At 39.3% G+C, this 21,106-nt stretch overlaps 1 protein-coding gene across 6 annotated transcripts in view; it reads right to left on the bottom strand.

The window, feature by feature from the left end:
• Positions 1 to 515: 515 nt before the first annotated feature.
• LOC119523146 (neuroligin-4, X-linked) overlaps positions 516 to 21,106 on the bottom strand; it is a 394,586-nt gene continuing 373,995 nt past the window's right edge. For 5 of the 6 annotated variants that reach the window (XM_037821928.1, XM_037821931.1, XM_037821927.1 and 2 more), the window contains exons 6-8: positions 13,635 to 13,820; positions 8,878 to 9,667; positions 1,145 to 1,994 (exon numbers count right to left, since the gene is read on the bottom strand). In XM_037821928.1, coding sequence (XP_037677856.1) covers positions 1,145 to 1,994; positions 8,878 to 9,667; positions 13,635 to 13,820 — 1,826 coding nt within the window. Of the gene's footprint in view, positions 1,995 to 8,877; positions 9,668 to 13,634; positions 13,821 to 21,106 lie in introns of all 6 variants that reach the window. The other variant, XM_037821930.1, reaches the window with a different exon arrangement.

Here is a 21,106-nt window from a genome sequence, read left to right as displayed (position 1 = left end):
CCTAAACGTATTCAAAGAACACAACGACAGAACTAGACTTGTATTTTTTTTCTCTTTCTGCTGCTTGCTCTGTGTGTGCGTGTCCCTAATTCAACGAGCTTTAAGTATATTCCGCTTTAAGGGGACCCAGCTTTGTGTCGCAATTTCATGAAGGCTAACACACAAAAATCAAAGTTTCCTAAAAACAATGCTGTTACATGCACTTGTGCAACCCGAAACGGGGAAATAGGCCACACAGATAGTCTTTTTCCTCTGTATGACACTACATTCTCCTACAAATGAAATGAGTTAGAAAAACCCATGTCTTTGTTTACCACAAGTAATTGAGAAGAAAAACCTCTTTGTCTGGGAGGAAACAGAGGTGATATGACTAATGTATATATATTTATATACATACAGAGTACAACTGATCGCACAACCTTGCTAAAAGCTCTTTCAAACTGAAAACACCAATAAAAGCTTTTTTGTTTCCCTCCCCACCCCCCCCCATGTGTGTGTTTAAACTCACAACTCTATACATTGTTTCTCTTTTATTTTTACAAAGTATCTTAAATATAGTTCAGGCTGGCAAAACATCTCTTTGCACAGAACTATACGTATTTTACTGCATAGTCAGTTCTTATTTTAATAATAAAATTCTACTTTTCCTTCTCTCTGGACTGCAGCTCCATACGCTGGGTAAAAGCCCACAGACTTTTTTCTTCACTGAAGTAGAGCCATCCATCGTATGGCACAAAAAGAACTTTTATTTATTTATTTTTAAACTGTAATTAAAAAAAAGAAAACAAAAAACATCGTGTCCCTGGCTGCATTCCAGAATTGTCAGATGCTACTGTTACATTGGAAACACTGAGGTCCTGGAAATGAACACTACATGTTCTCTGGAGTGGTGAAGACATTAAGATAGTATTTTAACCAGCAATGCAGACTTTTCACATTTCACAGGGTCAGAAGTTGCTCTTGTAATGCTGGAAAATTCTGCAGGGAACGGTCAGCGGGAACGCAGCGCTCGTCCGTCCTCTCTTTTGTCCGATGTTGGTGTGATGGAAAGCATTGGTTGCTTGCAGACGTCCCTTCCGTTGACTTCCTCTCTTCTGTGTTGCCGAGGTGGGGGCTGCAGAGGGAGGGGAAGGAAACTGCAAAGCTATACTCTGGTGGTCGAGTGTCCGTGGGGTAAATTCGTACTGTTTTGTCCCCCGCTGAAGGTGTTAAACGTGTGCAGGGGCTGCATCCCCGACAGTGTGTTTGGAATCATGGTGATGGTGTTAGGTGTCATAAGTGGGATGTCGTCCGGGGACCTACGCAGCGTGAGGGTGTAGTCCGGGGGGCAGGTGAGCCTCAGGGTGTCGTGGGCCTGCAACGACTCACATTCGCGGTCATGCTCCAGCTGTTTCATCTGCAGTGACATGATCTCTTCGTTCTGTATGTGGGCGATGTCGTTGGTCGTGTTTCTCTGTGGGCTGGGGCGCCGGTGCGTCTCGTGGCGCCTCTTGTCCTTCTTGTAGTAGAGCGCGGCGAACGCTAGGATGTTCAGGAAGAGCAACGAGGCCCCCACGGCGATGGTGACGCTGAGCTCGGTGGAGTAGTCCCGTTTCGTCTCGATGAGGACGGTCGTGTCCTCGGGCCCCGTTTTGTGCGGGTCCTTGGAGTGTTTGGGGTTGTTGGCGGGCGTGATGGCCGGGCGCTTGGTGGTGGGCCATATCTTGGCGGGGGACCTGCGGGTGCCGTAGGGGAAGGACGTCATGTCTGGAGGAGGGACCTTGGTGGTGGTGGACACGTACTGAAATATCTCGTTCAGGTTGTGCAAGTGAGGGACGAGTTCCAACCAGAAGGCCACTTTGGTTGCTCGGTAGTGATCTCTCACCCGAGGCTTCAGGCCGATGTGCAGGTACAGCTGGTCTTTGGGGTTGTATTTAGACCAGGCCACCTCCTCAAAGCGGTTGGGTTTCGTGTGAATGAACTTGGTATCCTGTGGGACAGGCTGGTTTGGATCGCTGGGGACAGAAGAAAGAAAACAAAGAAAAGTCACATTCTTCCACATTGGACCAGCAAACCTCTTCCTTGAGTAAAGCAGGACATCGATATCAGATCATGGTAGATGTTTACCAAACAGCACAAAACACTCAGGGAGGAACTGGCCCAGTGTGCTTTAACCCAAAACGTGTCTAACACTTTGTCCTTTCCTTAAAATTCCCTCATCTTTCAAAACACCATTTCTACTCGTTTATATTAAATGCATCAAATTACCGTCAATGATGAAAAAGGAAGACATGAAGTCTCTCGGTAAACTTTCCGTATGGCAGGTTTAAGTACTTTAGAGTTGTGAATCTCAACCAGAGGCAGTTTTGTCCCCCCACTGCCCAGGGGATATCTGAGGATGTTTGGAGACAGGTTTGCAGTTGGGGATGCTGCTGGTGTCAGCCACGGATGCAGACAAAAATCCTACAATGCAGAGGATGGCACCCCACCCCCACTCCCCAGCAAGAAGATTCCAGCCTCACATGTTGGCATTGCTGAGGTTGCAAAGCACTAATTTAAAAGCAGTTCAAAAAGGAGGCATTTGTTTTCACACTAAAGAAATGCTCTTTAAGTAAATGAATAGATATTGCAGGTTTAATAGCTTAGATATATGTAAAATCAAATAATGGTAATTACAAGATGTTTGTAAGTAGAAACAAGCAGCATTTGTTCATTCCCTATTTGAAAGACCAATGCTCATATAAAAATTGGAATAAATTAAATCACGAAGGTTACTTTGAAACCGTTTGAAGGTCTGAGGTGGGTACAGATCAAACAATGTTCCATTAAATGTCAGAGGTTTGGGAAGATGGTAAATTTAGATATGGTGAAGTTAGTGTGTATAAGAGAAGTAACACACAATGCAATAAATGGAGAGTTTTTATGTATATAAAGTGTGCTTGACAATTTATTATTTGCAGAAATGAACTCAGGCAGAAGGGCAATCATCAAAAATTACAGATAATCCATGCAGCGTTTTGTTTTGAACACCCTTGGAACCAAGTCTTTAAGATAACAGGCCACACCAAAAAAGTTATCAAATTCTCAATTTCCCCCATTTTCCTGGTTGGCAAAGTGAGGTGCAAAACAGACGTCACCTTCATGCTTGTTTGTTATAAAAAATCTCAATTGAGATTGTACCTGGTAAAAAAGGCACCTAGTGGACAGCACTGAACATTCATTAAATCAACGGGAAGACCTAAAGGATGCTGGAAGTTGCAACACCCTGTTCTACTACTCTGCACACTTGCTCTAACTTCCATCTTCTATCAGTGCCCCCAGCCACTGATTATTTGCTTATATACCAGGAAGATGGAGGTTGTGTTTGAGATAACAAGGCCATTACCCTTATCATAAATTATAGAGGATTCAAATAACAAACATGACCAAGAGATGCCCCTATCTGTCAAAGAAAGGACTTTTGCTCCCAATCTGAGGCCATCTTGATGGTAAGATGTGTCACCCCTTGTGTTAAACTTTATGCAGCTCTTCCTCTTTGTGGCTGTCAAATATTGAGCAAATTATTTAGGCTCTCTCGGCCTCACCTACTTCATCTCTGGAGTGAAAGAGAATATTGCCCTTGGAGAAAATCAGAGGTGTTCAAATAATGACTACAAAATACCTGGCTATAGTAGACACTTGACAAATATTATCCCCTTTTCCCGACATATAAAGAAAAGCTCCTAAAATTGACAGAGAGAGAGGAATATGGAATAGAAAATATGGCTTACCATAGAACACAAAAACAAAAGTTTACCTCTTAATTGAATGCACCCTGTAATTCTATTTTACTAATAAGATGAAAAACAAAATGTAATATTGTAGGTCCTACTTTATTTATGTTAAATAAATTTCCTATTTATATTTTCAGATATAAGTATCAAAAACTCTGAAAAAAGATTTTTTTCCCTAATGTTTTAATATTTGTGCATGTTTTGGAAAAGGTTGGATTCAATACACCACCTCATGATTCTTAAGTCTTTTGGCATAAATCAACAATTCCTATTTAACTGGATCTGCTGTGGGAACATTTGTCTTTGATTGTTATTGTTTTAGAATAAATGAAATGTGATAATGATTCCTACTATTTTCCCCCAGATCTCATTTTACTAAATTGCATTTGGATCCATTATTTATTCAGGAGTGTATAGCCAGGAAAAATATTGTTTGGTTCATATTGAATACTGGCTTATTTTTGAAGGGATTCAGTGTATATTTGAAACATAGAGAAACACATTTATTTTGTTCTCAAAGAATAGAGCAGAGGATTTGCCAAATCCAGATAAGTAAGCTTTAGCCCGACACCATCTATTAAAGTTCTTTGAGATTCACAGCCAGAATTCTCAAACCCTGATAAACTCGCAGAGATCATGAAAGCCCAACTCATTTTCTCTTGTCAACACTCAAAAGATGCTCACTTCTGTATGTGGGACATCAGTGTTTCATTTCTTAGACTTTCCTTCAGCCTATGAGATGTTTTAATTTTCCATGAGTAAAATGAGAGATTATCATGATTAAGGATAGAAAGAAACAGAATCAATCTTGTCTCTCTTGCAAATTCTTCAATTCATATCTCATCCAATTCCTTAACACCTAATGTGTAAATTTTCCCATTTCATGTTTTATTTGAGATGGCATCTTGGCAGTGGATGGCCCAATGCAATGCCAAGTCTTTTGGTTTCCCTTATTTGCTATAAAGAGGTAGTACGACTTCTTTTAAGAGCTCAGTGAACACTGGGATCTGCTGTTAGGTATAATAAGATCCTCCTCACAACTACAGCAATTTAATAGTTTATTTGGTATTTTTCTCAATAAGAAAACTGCCCTTGCTCCAAGGGCATGTAAAGCATTCGGGAACACCCCCTTGGCACCAGGGGACATAGAGCAGATCTTTGAAACTAGAGTTTTGCTGAAACTCTCTAAGCCCCCTTTCTAAGGGCCTCTTTTTCGCTTTTGTCAGAGTTGATAAGGGTTGAATATAAGCGAACCACAGGGTACCAACACATTCAAAAGCAGAGACCACATCTGAAGCAAACAAAACGTGCATGCCGTACTCTCCTATCTACCGTAACCTACTCAAAACAAAGTCAACAAATCAAAATCTATGTTGGTTTTCACTTGTCTTTGGTGAATCATCTTCCCATCACTGAATTCCAATTGCATTTCAAGTCTTCAATATGCAGTGCACCATTTGCTTCCTTAGAGTAATGTGTGGGGCCTGGAATGCAGAGGTGGCTTTTCTCCATTTCCTTTCCATCCGCCTCTTCCCAAATGGAACTCCAACTGAGACTGCCCTTGGTTAATGAAGACCTGAACTTTATTGCCAGTTACTACCAACTCCTTTCCACCTATTACCCCCAAAAAAGATTTTTCTATGAGTAATTTAATTAGGTATAAGCTTTTTCAAATTTTGGAGTATCTTTTCCTTGAAATTATTTCTTACTTATTAAAGCTTTCCAAGTATGGCTTATTTATATAACAAAAATCCTTAATGATTTGGTCTATATTTTGCTCTCATCACACTGTTTTGGTTCATTACTCCCACCTGGACCATTGAAAGAGCCTCAAAGCTACAAAGGACCCCTCCTCAGACACAGATATGGCCGTACCCCTTCCCTATTGACAAGAAATGACATGAAATACAATTAAATAAATAAATAACGTGACTTCTTAACGGTTTTGCTATTCATTGGTTGCCGGTATCTGGTCCCAACCAACATTTTCAACCATTTGTGAGGCTCACTGTGAATTTCCTCTCCTCTTCTACCATATTTGCTGATTCTGCCTCCCAAGGGTGGGAGAGCCCTTTCCACTAAGGCTGTCAAGAAAATAGCACTGGCGACACGATGATTTGCAAGCAGGGATGCAACTGTCCTTCCCTCCCTCTGTCCTCTCCCTCCCCACTTCTCTCGCTCTCTCCTTCTTTCCTTTCTCCTATCTTTCTCTTTCTCTCTTTCTCTCCTTCCTTCTTCTCTCTCTCTCTCTCATGCCTACAAACGGCACTTTTCCAACCACATTTTTCTGTTCTCATTAAAAGCCAAAAGGTTGCCATGTAAGATACATGTACTTTCAGATGTAGATAAAAGGCTAAAATTGTTAGCTTTAGGATGTATATAAAGGAGCATCAAAGTACCAATTCTTCTTGGCAAATTATGAACTCCCAGGAACATCAGGGTATAGAAGGAGGGCAGATCTGTCACATGAAAGCATGGAGGCATATCTTGGTGCAACACAATCCTGTTTTGATGGCCATGTGTTAATTGCAATAGATGTAAGGCATTCTTATTACCAAACCCCTTCTTCTCTAGCACTTGAAGGAAGCAGTGTTGGTTCTCAAAATTATTCCATCCTATTCTATGAACCATTTCCTGAGTATTTGCTCTGCAAGAAATAGTACAGCATCTCATTCAACAATGACAGCAGCCATGGCTGTTGTTACCCTATGCTATTCCCTGACTGTGACTGTTTTGTTTATTCTTTTCACTTGGCCACTAAAACAGCTACAAGGACTCCTCCTCCCGCCCAGTTCTGACCACGCCAATTCCCTACTTAAAATAAACAAATACACAGCAACAACCTTTAAGCCCTTACAATTCATTTACGAAGACATAAATCACTAGACCCCACCCAACATCAAAATCCTGTTTTCTTGTTAAACCAACCACAACTGAAATGTCATCACCGATTCATTAACATGTGAAATTGTGCTTTGCCTCGCACATTTGATAAAGTTCTGAATAAAGTGTCTTTCAAGATGATTTAGTCATTTAAATTACCTTTTAAATGAATGAAGAAAACTCACTGCATTAACATCCCAAAGTATTATTTCAGTTATGCTCCATATTTGCGGAAGAAACAAAAAATAGCTCCTGACTGGGTAAACTCTGGGTCCTTCAGACAGCTCTTCAAGGCTCTCCATCATCTATACACTGCTACTTCAATAAACCCCTACTTGGGGATTTCAGGTCCAATCAGAAAAAGTTATCCATCCCAGTGTGGGGCCTCACTCTTTCCCCATCTGTTCCAGCCACTTTCATACTTTTAAGGAAGCTGAAAGCAGCCTCAATAGATAGATACCACTAACGGCAACCCAGACAGATTTCTGAGGTACTACTCCTGCACCAATTTATATCTCTATATCTGTGTTCCCCAACTAGGGGTGTGAGCCACTGGTGCTGTGCGAGATTTTAGGAAATAGAGTTATGGCATTCAAAAGCACTCTATCCCATACAAAGAACATTGTCACCTTTTCAATTCTCTCTCAGTCCTTTGATTTTGCCCAGGAGAAAGCACCGGTTTGGTGTTAGCAGTTCTTTACCACCTGATGACACTAATTAATTCTCTTTCTTTTCTTAAACAATGAGAGAGAGCGCCTCAGCCACAGTGCCTTTGGCAAGACGGAAGAGCTGGCAGGAATTTAAAGACGTTATTTGGATTTCACTGTTTTTTATGGTTCATTCCATTTATGACAAGTGATCCTAGTTTCCATTTAAGGAAATGAAATCAACTTTTATTTTCAAGTGAAATCATGTAAGGAAAGAATAAAGTAAATCATGAGCGTGTGATTAGATTTTAAGTAAATAACATGGTTGGATGCAGATGGAGTGAAAATAGAACAGTGAAGAGTTGGATGTGGGAAAGCCTTCTAGGACTGTTTGTGCTTCAAGACAATGCAGAACTACGATGACAGTTGCCATCTGTCATAGTTCTGTGACATCACTGAGCCTGGTCCTGCCTTCATCGTGATTTCCTAAAAATACTCATTGATTTGACTTTAGTCAATACCTTGTTGAACAGAGAACCTTCTGGCAATAGACAAGCATCTCCCTTGAACCTTTCTATCTTCTCCATTTTCTGCTTCCCCATGTTAACCCTTCTTATACCAAATTTATCAGGTTGGCTGTTCAAAATCGGCATACCCATAACATGTTTTCCACTCAAAAAATGTGCCATACTTTTGTTAAGTCCACAAAACATTCTTTGACCACATTCTACCAAATGCTAGTTGGAATCCTTGTAAAGAATGAAAGTTGCCAACCACTAGGCATGAGAACTGTGAGCATAGCACGGTCCTCTGGCTGCAGTCTGGGAGCCTAGTTCTGACACGCAGCTTCTGTGGGAAGATTCACCATTCATCCCACTCAGAGTATCTTCATTTTTAATTCTGTACAGAGGCTCAAGGTTAATGATAGCACTACATAAAGGCAGAACAGAATGATACCTCATTAATTTTCAAAATTATGCCATTAGACAAGAGTAAATTGAAAGATGTCATGCTATCTGCAGCTATTTAATATGTCTTAGAGGCTTTTTTTCTCAGGGTTTGCAGAGGATCTGCTCCATAACGCAGACAGATTTTCAACTACAATTAGCCAATAGGTTTTTCTTTGATATTTTTCTATTTCTCTATAATGGTTATGAGATTTACTTTGTTCCTGTGTCTATGCAGTAAGGCCACTTTCCTGTGCAGCATGCCTGTTTTGATAGCTGTACTATTTAACAAATGAGAGGTCCTATTTAGATTTGAAACTCTTGTGTTCATCTCTTAATCAAACAACCAAGTTACTTCTAATTCCTGGGCCAGCACATAAGAAATTGCTCTGCTGAGTTTTCAACATGTAAGTACCACTCTAGTAAAAATCTGGTTTGACAGAAAACACTTTAAGGTTAAAGGGGAAAAACCAGGCTCCCATTGACGATGGAAAGAAATGACTGGTATGATTGTGTATAGGTGTGAATGTGTGTGTGCGTCTAGTGTCATAGAATAATACCATTGGTTCATTCACAGATAAGATACTAATAAAGAGGAGCCAAAGGATTTAGGAAGAGGGCAAAAATCTGAATTGGAGAGGAACCTACCCAGTCTTGGCGAAGTTTGTCCAGTATGTCATCACCACCGCACTGAGCATGATGTCGTTCTTGGAGAAGTTGCAGCTGAAGAGCTCTGTGGGGCCAATCATGGGGATCCCAAAGACATAGGGGACTTCGTCACCATGGGCTGAATCAGCCCAGCTGGGCTTCATTTCACTTTGGCAGTGGTGGTAGAACGCGTAGAAGTAGGTGGGAGAGCCGTACTGGGCATGCAGGTCAGCAGTGGCCACGGCGGGCGCCACCCACTGATGGTCGGTAAAGAGAGCCACCAAAGTTTTCCGTCGTGTCTCGGGGTTTTCCTTGTCTGCCCAGTCCGTGTACATGAACTTGATGGTCTCCCGCAGAGTGTCCTTCCCTTCTGGGTAGCCGTACAGATTGTCCACAAAGTTGGACACGGAGAAGTCAAAGTCATTGGGGGTCACGCCGTCTTCGTTGTCCACGATGCCGTCGACGAACTTCAAGCCCTCGCCTTGGTTCACGCCGAGCATGATGTCGTAGTTCAGGAACTCCCCCTGCTCCATGAGAATCTGGGGGTCGTCGGGGATGACGTCACCGTCGATCACGGGCCCGAAGGCAATGTGGTACGTGGCTGGGGTGATGGCCTGCTGAATGAGCTCTTTGTAGTTCTTATTCCGCAGGCATTCAACCATGTCCGTGGTATCCAGCATGTTGCAGCCGAGTTTATCTGCCAATATCCGAGTGTACTTGGCAGGCTGATAGTTGACTGCCCAGCTGGATAAGGCGGTGCCGCTCTGGATGATGGCTTTTTGGAACAGACCTGCAGGTGCAAATTGTGGACATGCAAATGAAAGCCCGAAATATAAAAAAGCAGCTTTTACTTAGCAGAGAATGCTTGTATTGTATCTCAGGGAAGTGAGTTTTGGGATACAGTACCCTTCAGCTTTCAGCTTCTCTTTCACTCATTTTGATCTTGTTCCTCTCACCCTCCTCCCACCCGCAATTGGACATTAGTTTTACAGGATGTTTCTCTATGCAAAAAATGAGTGTTAAAAAACACAACTGCGTTTACACTTTTCCTGTAGTGTTAAAGACATGCAATCTTTTTTATCCTTCCACAATTTTGTACAGTTTTTGCTTCCCCCTCCCCAGATGATATAACAAAAGATTCTTAGAGGAAAGAATGGGCTCCGTTCCATAAAAAATATGCTTTCCACCAGTAAGAGGTCAAAGGCTCTTTCATCTCCAGGAAAAACCAGGCACCATTTCATTACGGGAAGAACTTATCCACTTCACTTCAGAGTACTAATTCCTGGATGTCTTTATATCTCCGTCCTCGATGCAATGAAGATATTAAAATATTACAATCAATATAAATCAGTTCAATTCGCTATTCCTAAAGAAATCCTCTGACTGAGTACTCAACTAACAATTATTTTTAAAAAAATCATTAATTTCAAAATTATATCAACTCAAAGCTCAGAGTTTTCTATATTTTCTTCTGCAGCAGTTTTAAAATACTCTGGGTGAAAAAAAACTTGGGCAATTTTAGAAGTAAAAGTGCAGTTAGCTTAGCATTTTCTATCAGATCAGTCTACTGCACCCAGACGTCTAAACCTCTATTTTTAACCACGGCAAGACAAAGAATCTCAGCATTCTATCTATGATCTCTTCCTGCCTTTTCTCAAATTCCAGCTTTAGTCTCACTCTGATACCTCATGAATTGCTAGAAAAATAAAGCACTGAGTCCAGAAGTTCTTACCCTCCTGATTTTTAGGGTCGTGTAAGCAATAAGTGTGGGGAGAAGATTATTTTAATCAGGAAATGGGATTTTAAAGATTGGAGTGCTGCCCAAAGATGATACGCAAGGCTGAGTCTCCAGAATGATCTGTTTTGTCCAATACGTCATCAGCGTCTGTGTTATTTCAAAAATCATTTCAGAGCCAATATCCATATCCTGGTGTTCATAATTCTCTCAGTGATGCATAAATATTAACTTGTGTGCATGGGGTTCTAAAGCTTAATGCTTGGGAAGCATTTGTAAGAAATAATATTAATATTTGATATAGCAATATTTTATCTAGTTAGAATCATAAAAATGCTGCTAGAAGTTACATTTTTTTCTCACAACTGTTAGCAAAAATTTAGGCAGCAGTATGTATATGTAACATACAGAACACATATTTTTATATTAGGAAAGCACTATAACCATTTGATAAAACTTGAAAAATAGATAAAGAAAAAATCAACTATAATCCTACAGAATGTAGCATTTTGTTGTAATTCCTTCTTGGCTTTTTTGTTCTCTGGGTCCACTTTATGTAATGGTGTTCAATATATGCACAGGTTTGTTCACTGAGATTCCATAGCCAGTGTATCTTAAATACAATTCTTACAACTTATCATTCATTTTTTGAGTAAACCTACCAAAATTCTTCCCAGTTATATAACTATATAATATATAGTTCCTTATAACTAAAAGTTCCTTATATGTTTCCCTGGATTTTTATCTCTTAGCATCTCATTCTTTGCTCTGATAATAATAGTGTGGTGAACATCTTCCTGGAAACTTTTTCCAAGTTTATATTGATTCCAATAGACTATATCTCTGGAAGGGGAATCCCTAAGGCAAACAAGTGTGGGCAATTTTATAATTCTGGATTATATCGATGAGCTGTTTTCAAAACCCAGCTTGCAGAAATGACCAATCCAAAATCTCTATTGCAGAGCCCAATCTTTGCCAATCCGTTCATTTAAATAATTTAAATGACACTCTTCCCCCAATTTATTTTGACTTTCATATATTTGATTTACTGAGTTTCAATCTGGCCATTTTCCAAATCCAGAGCTGTGATTATAACAACTGAGAAAAACTAAAATCTAGATATTGTCTAAAACACTACAGAACTCTATATTAAAAATGTGATTATTGACTCCCTTTGTAAGTGAAGATTTCTAAAAATTTCACCTCTGAATAGCTGTTAAAAAGTAAGAAGCAACTAACTTCAATTTTGGGAGGACTTAAAAATCATCTTCAAACATATCTTGCTGATGAAGAAATGGAGGCACACAAAGATTCAGTAACTTGTCCAGAATGGTACAAGAAGTGAAGAGAGGAATGCAAATAAATCCAACTGTGCCTCCTTCTTAGCATGTCACAGATCCTGAAGTTATTTTTAAGAAAGACCCTGCCACGTGCTTTAAAGAAAATATAATTCTATTAAAGTCTCAAGCGCTTTTGATGGAAACATTTTGCATGTACGTGGTGCAATTTTTAAACTGATTATGCAGAACAAAACCTAACACAATTTTGATGATTTAGACCATTCCTACATGTATTCCTTTGTACTTTGCCAGGTAATTCAAGGCTGAGTCTGCCTGGCAGATTTTCCTGGATTATTTTTTCCCCTTCGAGGCCGAGCCCACGCCTTTTTACTGTGCTGCCAGAGGAAATTATACCCCATCCCTGTGGACTTCTCTTTTAAATCTCCGGTCTAATACATCCTCCGGAACTCCGTCACTGATCACTGTAGCTTAGTGTATGGGTGAGGACCTCAGATTCTACTCTGGGGTCAAGGGGTGTGTTGAATTCTGCATCCAAGTGTTTACCCAGGCTGCAGGGGAGTTAGTGCACGATGTGCAGCCCCCTGCTACTGGCTGCACCCAGGGAAGGCGCTCAGCCTCTGGTCCTTGCAGCTTCTACCTGGGTCTCTTGCCCAACATTGTATTTGTGGGGAGGTGGAGTGGGAAGGGACAAAAAAGAAGAGTTTTGGTCACGGATGGTGGTGATAGTGGCACAAGATTGTGAGTGTAATTAACGGTGCTGAACTGCGTATTTGAAAGTGGTGAAAATGAGAAATTTTAGGGTGGGTATATGTTACTAGAAAAAAAATTTAAAAAGAAAAATGGAGTACGGTACAACACAAACAGTAAACCCTAATATAAACTGTAGGCTATAGTCAATAGTATAATTATAATAATATTTAATCAATTGTAACAAATATCATTATAATGCAAAGTACTAATAGAGAAAACTGAGCGTGTTAGGGGGGAAATGTGGTAACTACTTTCTGTGTGATTTTTCTGTAAACCTACGACTTCTATAATAAAAAAAAACAAATAAAGGAGGAAAGCCGGAAACCCTAATATATGAATGTGATATGCTCTTAATATTTCTGGAAGTTTTAAGGAATTAACATGAATCAGAGAGGTGACTTTTAAAAGCCATGCTTAGTTCAAAATGTACTAATCAGCATCAGTTATCCAAACAATGTTCTCTTTCAGATAACTTATTTTTTAGAGAAGTTGTAGGTTTACAGAAAAATCATGGATAAACACAGTTCCCATATACCGCCCTATTTTTAACACCTTGTATTAGTGTCACAAAAAGAATATTATGATAATTGTACTATCAACTATAGTCCCTTGTTTACAAGAGCGTTTGCTGTTTTCAGGTGACTTCTTAACACGTTTAAATTGGATGTTAGTAAAATTTAACGTTGACACCATTATTTAAAGCCAGGGAAGTAAAAGTAACCAAAGTTTTGGGTTCCAAAAGAAATCATTTGGCTCCAATTGCATTGTCATACATTTAAATTAGAAAAAAAAATTATTAAAATTGGAAGAAAATAGACTTAGAAGACTATGAATGCATGCAATTCGGGGGATTTTCACTGGTGTTCCAAGAGGGACTTTGAGCAATACAACCCTGCACCCTAGGAAGTCTGCATCAGTTGCTTCTCAATTGTGGGGGACCTGCCCACCCACCCAGGGGAGGTCCTCATTACCTTCTGAATAGTGTGACAAGGTCAAAAGGCTGACGCAGGACGCCCCTGCCCCGGAGCCAAAGATGGTCACTCTTTTGGGATCGCCACCAAATGCACCGACGTTCTCCTCAATCCACCGCAGTGCCTGGATCTGATCCAACAATCCGTAGTTGCCTTTGGCCGCCTGGTCTCCAGTACTTAGAAATCCTACAAAAGAACACAGGGTGTTTGGGGCGGTAAACTCCTAAGAGCACGCAGACATCAACGCTCTTTGAACAGGTATCTCACAATTGGCTTTGCTAACCCCTCATCCCCGCGCTAAATCAGAAGCAACATTGGAGAAATAATTTTATGGCTTATAGGATTCTATTGCTGAAATAACAGTTATAGCGACAGTGTCTTTTGACATTATGATAAAATGTCTTGTCTACTGGTAGGTAAATGGGCAACACATAAGGCAAAATTAATCTAAAATATTCATCACATGGGACAAGGCCAGGAGACTTTATAAATTGTACTATATTCAGAATTTCATTCCTGTACATATTGTTATTTTATTTGACAAAATGTAAAAGACTCCTAAAAGAAGTTGTTCGGGATATGAGGGGTGGAGAGGAACTGTGTGTGTGTGTGTGATTCTATGTGTCTGTGTGTGACGTATTTGCATGTATAAAAAGTACTGTATGTCAGATTTTCCCACTGAATTCCTTCTTAATATTTTAATTTAACCACATTGAAGGCTGAAGTTTCAAAGCAAGTTACAGGCATCATGACATTCCATTATTTTTTTTTTTAATTTTTTATTCATTTGTGAATGTTTCTTTTGATTGGGGAGTTTAATCTTTTAACATTCAGTATTATTGCTCTCAAGGCAGTAATTATTTCAATCATTTTGTTCATTGGCTTTTTTTTTTTAATACACTTTTATTGAGATATTGTCACATACCCTACAATCATCCACAGTATACAACTATTCACAGTACTATCATATAGTTATGCATTCATCACCAGAATCAACTTTTGAACATTTTGACATTCCATTCTTAAATATTTTAGTGCACACCTCTATTTTACTATATAGCAAAAATTATACTGTCCCCCCAAACCAAAAATTATAATTCCTTCATCTCAGCCGAAAGCCAGCCCATATTCAAATTTCCTCAACTGTCCCAAAAATATCATTTAGAGCTGGTACATTTTATTCTAAAAGGAAAGAGAATTCCGTAAATTGAGGATTGAGGTCTCATTCAAGGTGTTGAATTCCTAATTATTCTTTGCAAATAAGGCAATTTTGCTATTTAGTTTAGCAGAGAGATCAGTTTTACACATTTATCTCATTCTCAGTTCTTCTCACCTTGCAAAACAACTTGCCCTGGAAAATCTGTTTTTCTCTGACGTTTTTGACGTCATTCTATGTGAAGCACACACTCTCCCACTCAAGATTCAACTCTCTGAAAGTTTTTAAAGCAACCTCAATGTTTATTTAATTCATTGCACAAATTCGAATCCAATTTCAGCCCAAATCTGTACTAGATAAGCCTTCTAATAAAAAGAACTCTTGGAAAGCCTTTACGCTTTTCTCATTCTTATTTGCCTCTGCCCAATATACCCCATCGGGACTTTCCCTCTTTCTGTATCATTTCATTATTTCAAGGGCCATGTCAGCCGCTCATTCCGATAAATGCTCATTAAGTGTTTATGGCCTTCTGATGTGCTGTTTAAATGGGCACAGTGTGATCTGAGCCCTAAAATAACATAAATCAAAACCAATTTTTTCCAAACCACATTCCTAACCACACTTGACAGTATCCCAAGACATTCTGGAGGGCCACCGTCTAACATCTGTTTAACAACAGAATAACTAAAGGATGAGACTGTACACCAGTTGGGGAACACAGTCCGCCGAAAGCTTTCCAGAGTGCCTGTGACAAACACACCGAGCCAGGAGCGGAATCAAAAATGAACAGTCTGGCTCAAAAGCGAGCAGCATGATGGCTTTTTATTCTCAATCTACCATAAAAATTCTCAGCTTGAATTGTAACTCCCAATCTCCTTTATCTACAAATAAAGACAACATCATAACTGCAAGTTACAGGCACACATTTAATTCACATCCCGTCACAGCATTTCGATGTGAAATTAGCCATGTTTAGTGGGAATGTCCACACATCTTCCAACCCCCCTCCTATTTAATTAGCAATTACTCATGAGAGTTTCCCACCAACAAATGTTCTATAGCTCCTGCATTCATCATTCAAACTTTTACCAAGATTCTCATAAAATGAATCATGCTTTGCTTGGGAGAAAAGTCCCTTTTGTGCAGTGCCTGTGTGAAAATGCCTGATAATGAAATTTGGGTGCTGTATTAAGACAACCCTCTCTCTCCCACTAAAGGAAAAGGTGATGAATTCCTAAAGGTTCCAGTAATTTTCTGGCAGAATGTCTTATCTTTAACACATCCTTTGTCCACCCAGTTCTCTTCTCTTCTCAACTCTTGTAGAAAGCCTATTTGCTTATTTGTTTCTGCTGAGGAGTGTGGATTTGTAACATTCCGTAAATCGCCAGCCTTTATTAAATCAGAAATAAATTTCTCCCTAAAAACATGACTGTTGTAACTCTCAAAGAGCAGGCTAATTAATATACCAAGCTTACATGGATCTGAGCCCTCTAACAGCATCCTTTTGTATGGTTTGAGCTTCAAGATTCTGAATTCTTTCCAAAGGTCCTGCAAGATGGTTGAAGGAAATGGTGAGTCATACATCTCTCACAAATGAACATGTTTTTTGATGCTGATGTTTCCAGTTTCTGCCATGAAAACATCACTTACTGCAACATCCATTTTTGTTTTACTTTGCTTTGTTTACATTTAAAACTATCAAAAAGGTCGAGTTCCTGTTGCAGGTACAGAATGAATGCAAGCAATTTTATTTTATTTACGAGGGCCCATTCCTTTCATGTTCTGGTTGCTGAATCACGGTGTCTCCTAAAATCCAGCTTCTAGATACACGTGGGTTTGTATCATTGCATTCTATAAACCCAGAAAGGTATGGGTTTATGGAAAGAATGGCTTGTTTTCCTAAGGCACTTGACTTGTGACAAAGCAATCTGAATCCTAAGCATTATTTGAGTCTAAATCCATCATCTACGGCGTTAGTCTGCATTTGGCCAGGGTTCTTGTGAATTGTGAATAGGCCAGAGAGAGAGGCAGTGCCCTCCCATCCCCCATTTCCTAGTTTGAAGTGGAGATGTCAGGACTGGGGAAGACAGTAATTTCTCCTGGCAAAGCTATCTTCTTAGCAGGTAACTCAGTGGCTCTCGAAAATTTCCCATCGTGTAATTGCCCACCCTCCATGCCCCAGGTTTCAAAGCTATTAGGAACTCTGCAGACATAAATCGCTATATTTTTCCTTCTGCTTGTTAGAAAGCAAAAGGACTGTGGCTAGTCAGTTGGAAAGAGCCACAGACATTATCATGGATATGTGCTCACGGAAGTATCCCTAAACTTTGCTCCCAAAGAACCAAATAACTTTAAATATATACTCCAAATGAATCAATGGAACCAGACATTTTAAACAAATGGCTCCATTCATCGGTGGCTGGTTTCGTCTGCAGACTCTCTAGGCATTTCAACTGATGCAACATTTGGCTTTTGAGAGTCAACATCCTTTAAATCAAGCTTCTAAATCAGCAACTTCCGCCCCCCGCCGCCCCCATCAAATGAACAAGGAAAGATATAGAACATTTTAATGAATGGATGTTACTAAGTACATCGAGGTCAAGTTCCATTCAGAGTTCTGTAATGAGCGAAAACTACCTACCCAAGACCACATTCAGTGATTCGGTGGTTATTTTAAAATATATTTCATGGAAAAGGTGCCCAAAAAACCCAACCCCCCCCCGCCACACACAAAAACAGAAACCACATTTCCCCACTGCCTGTTGAATGAGAGCCAATGATATAAAATTGAGCATTTTTATTTGGTCTTGATATTACTCTTAGAATAGAAAAGTTTCATGGTGTTTTTTTTTTTTCTTGGTAATCATAAAATGTTTCTCATTCTTTGGTATTTCACCATAGGGTTTAGGATAATAGTTTTAGGGTGTTTGTAGTCCTGAGCACTGCAAGATAGTAAGAAACCCAATGGGGTCAGATGTGACGGTCCTTCTGTTAATTTGTAGTAACAATTTAAAGCCACAATCTATTTAATTTTAGGATGTTAGCCATTACACAATCACAGCAGGAGTTTTTCAGTTACTAAGTAACCAGAAGCTAACGAATAAGTGAATAAAGAAGTAAAACATGGTTTACTTTTAGCATTGGTATTCACGTGTAATGCCACCAGCCTTAATTTAATTAGAGTCTCAATTACGTTCCTAAAAGAATTATATACATATACACACACATTTTATTTTAAGGAGTAAAATCGAAAAGGAAATATCTAAATATCTCTTCACTGACAATACAGAATTTATTTTAGGTTACCTGAATGAGCCCTTAAAGAAAACTGTGTGATGAGAATTAGGGCAGAAGTATAAGAAGTAAAAATCAGGAAAAGAAATGCAAATCTCCAGTCTTTGATGTTTAGAGGAGATCACTATCTGGGTTCAAGGTGATAACTTAAATTTTCTTATTGAAATCACTATTTAACAAAAGGGCAAACACTTTGAAAGCATAGGAGGGAAGGAAGAAGAGCTGTATATTAAATGCTGAATGCATCATGGACAAAGCTGATTGAAATTTAGTGACTACTGTTAGTTTTTATTTTACTTAAAAATGAAATGAGTAAAAACAAACTTTCACATGTTACATCTAATTAATTGACATTGCATGGAGACAAAGTGTAGTTCCAACATTAGTAAGCTAAATCTAAGAGAATTAAGCAGGATGACTGATTTCCTATAGCAGAGGTATCCAAGCTTGGGTGCATTAAAGTTTTAACGTGATTCCCTGCATTCTTTTCATAAAGCACATTAGAACCTCACACATTTATTTAGAATGAGGCTGCACAGGATGTTTAAAGTGCTTAAGTTGGGATTATATTAATTCAAAGTTAAACTGATTATGTACTGGAAACAATATACAAAATGATGACAGTTTGTTCACAATGCAATAATGCATATCAAAACGTGGAGATCCTTACTAACGCCTTGTCTCTCCTGTTGAGTCTTCACCCCAGGGCCCCAGATAAAAGCTTCTATTCTCCAGGATTCACCTACTCTAGGGTCTCAGTGTGTTAGTTTCACTCAGGTTCCACACAGTGTAAACACAGCGGCCCCCAAAGGAAAAGGACTGAGGAGACCCAGGAAAATGAAAATGCCAAGCACTTTGACCCAGAAGTTCTCTTTCTAGGAATGCATTCTACAAAAAGCCTTATCTGTGTATCAGAGTGTACACAAAGTGCCACCAAAAGATACTAATTTTCAGTGTTTATAGTTTTGGAAAAACAAAAAAACAGAAAAACAGCAATTTCAATATCCATGAACAGGAGAGTTGCTGAATAAATTAGATTGGCTGAATCCATTCAATGGCATATTATAAACTTCTATAAAAAGATAAGGAAGATTTATACGGGTGGGCATGGGAACACATTTACGAGAGAAACGAGTGAGTTGATGTACATTATGCATCCTATGGTCTCACTTTTATTAACATAGTAAAATACATTTCATATATATATTACCATTATATTCATAGAGCTTACCATGATATTCCTAGAGCACGCATTTTTTTTTTGCATGTATGTAAACGCACACATTTCTGGAAGGAAATCAGTTAACAGGGATTATATCTATTACATCTATTATAGGGAATATTCACAGTTGATTTTTAATATATGGTTAATTTTTTTCCACAGTTTAAATCCCCTCCTTGAGCAACCTCTCTATCTCTCTCTCTCTCTCCCTTCCTCCCACCTTCCCTCCCTCTCTCTCTCTCTCTCTCTCTCTCTCTCTCTCATACACACACACACAGCCCTCATTTCTGGCTCTGCCATTTATATATTCCCCAGCTCACCTCTCTACCACATTTCTTGTTGACTGCTCCCAGAATATGCCCTGCATGATTATCCCTCTCTGTCTTTTTATATGCAGTCCCCTACATCTGGGACGCTCTTTTACAGGGCTGCCAGAAGCCCGTAAATTGCCTGGTGTATATTGCCCAAAGCCTGCCTTGCTGCAGCCGGCGGGACCCCTTCTGGAACACAGAACCCCCTTGAGGGCAGACCCTTCACCAACCTGGTCCCATCTCTTGAGCACCAACCAGCTGCAAGAAGCCAAAACTGCACTTTTCCAAAAGCCCCTGATCATGTCAATTCTCTCAGCACAGTAGATGTCTTTAACTTAATTTCTGCTGTAAAATGTACCACTTCATATTAATTGAGGGTATTTGCTTACAGATGGAAGCGTTATTACTAAGACTGCTTGTGTCAGGCACCCATGGATTTGAATCTACTGGAAAGCCTCAAGCCCCACTTTTCTCATACATAAAACTGAGGAAAGACTAGGACTGATCTTAGTTTGTGGCTTAAGAGAAAGAAAATCGGGCAATGCACAAAAAAGTGGCACTGTACACGGTGCGTATGTAGTGTATGTTCAAAACGGGTACCTGCTAGACTGATTTTCTTAACATTGGATTCGATGTGATTTGTGCTGTTTTGCCAACACTTGGCAGGTGGCAAGAGGTGTCCGTGAGTATATGGAATGACTTAAAAGGGAAAAACAGATTATACCTCTGACTATATGAAATGAGTTCAGAAGGAAAATTTGACTAACAGTCTAGATAGGTCTTCACTTTGAGATTATTCAGATGATAAAGAAAGTTTACGTGCCCTTCACTGTATTTTACGGAATGAACTAGAGATTTGTACAATTTTATATGATTGTGATGCCTGTTTACTAAGTGCTTATTATGTGCTTAGAGTCTAAAGGGGATGACAAGGAAAACACAAAGACAAATTTATGGAAATGCTTATTCTATCAATATATATCAGTTACCTAAAATGACATGGGGGTAGGCTAAAAGCTGGGAAAAATACTGATGAGTTTCTAAATGGATTTCCACAGAGATCTTAAAAACCTACTTACCAAGAAGTTTTTGCATTTGCAAGCTTCCATTTGGTTTTGATAAGAACATTTAAAATTTTTAAAAAATGAAAGTCCTACTTTTTCTATCAGATGTACTTATAAAATGTGAAACACATGGAGTTACAGGGCACTGTAAAATGCATATAAGAAAAAAGATAACTGTACAACACTCCATCACACATATCCAAAGTCATGTTCACAATTCCTTTTAAAGTGCCCTAATTCAAAATATGCTGATTTGTTTCAGTATGCTTTCCTACCCTCAACTGCTAAACAAGTATGTAGTGGTGGTGGAGGTAATGGTGTGTTGCTCGTATTTTGTATTAGAGACTAACCCTGGGCTGACAATAATTAATCAGGTTGAATCTCATGTTTCTATAAGACAATAGAACAAGTGAATGTAATAAGAA

The sequence above is a fragment of the Choloepus didactylus genome, chromosome X (genome assembly GCF_015220235.1).
Source record: "Choloepus didactylus isolate mChoDid1 chromosome X, mChoDid1.pri, whole genome shotgun sequence".
In the NCBI taxonomy this organism is placed as follows: Eukaryota; Metazoa; Chordata; class Mammalia; order Pilosa; family Megalonychidae; genus Choloepus; species Choloepus didactylus.
Note: the sequence above shows the minus strand (reverse complement) of the source record. Positions and strands in the feature narration are given on the sequence as shown.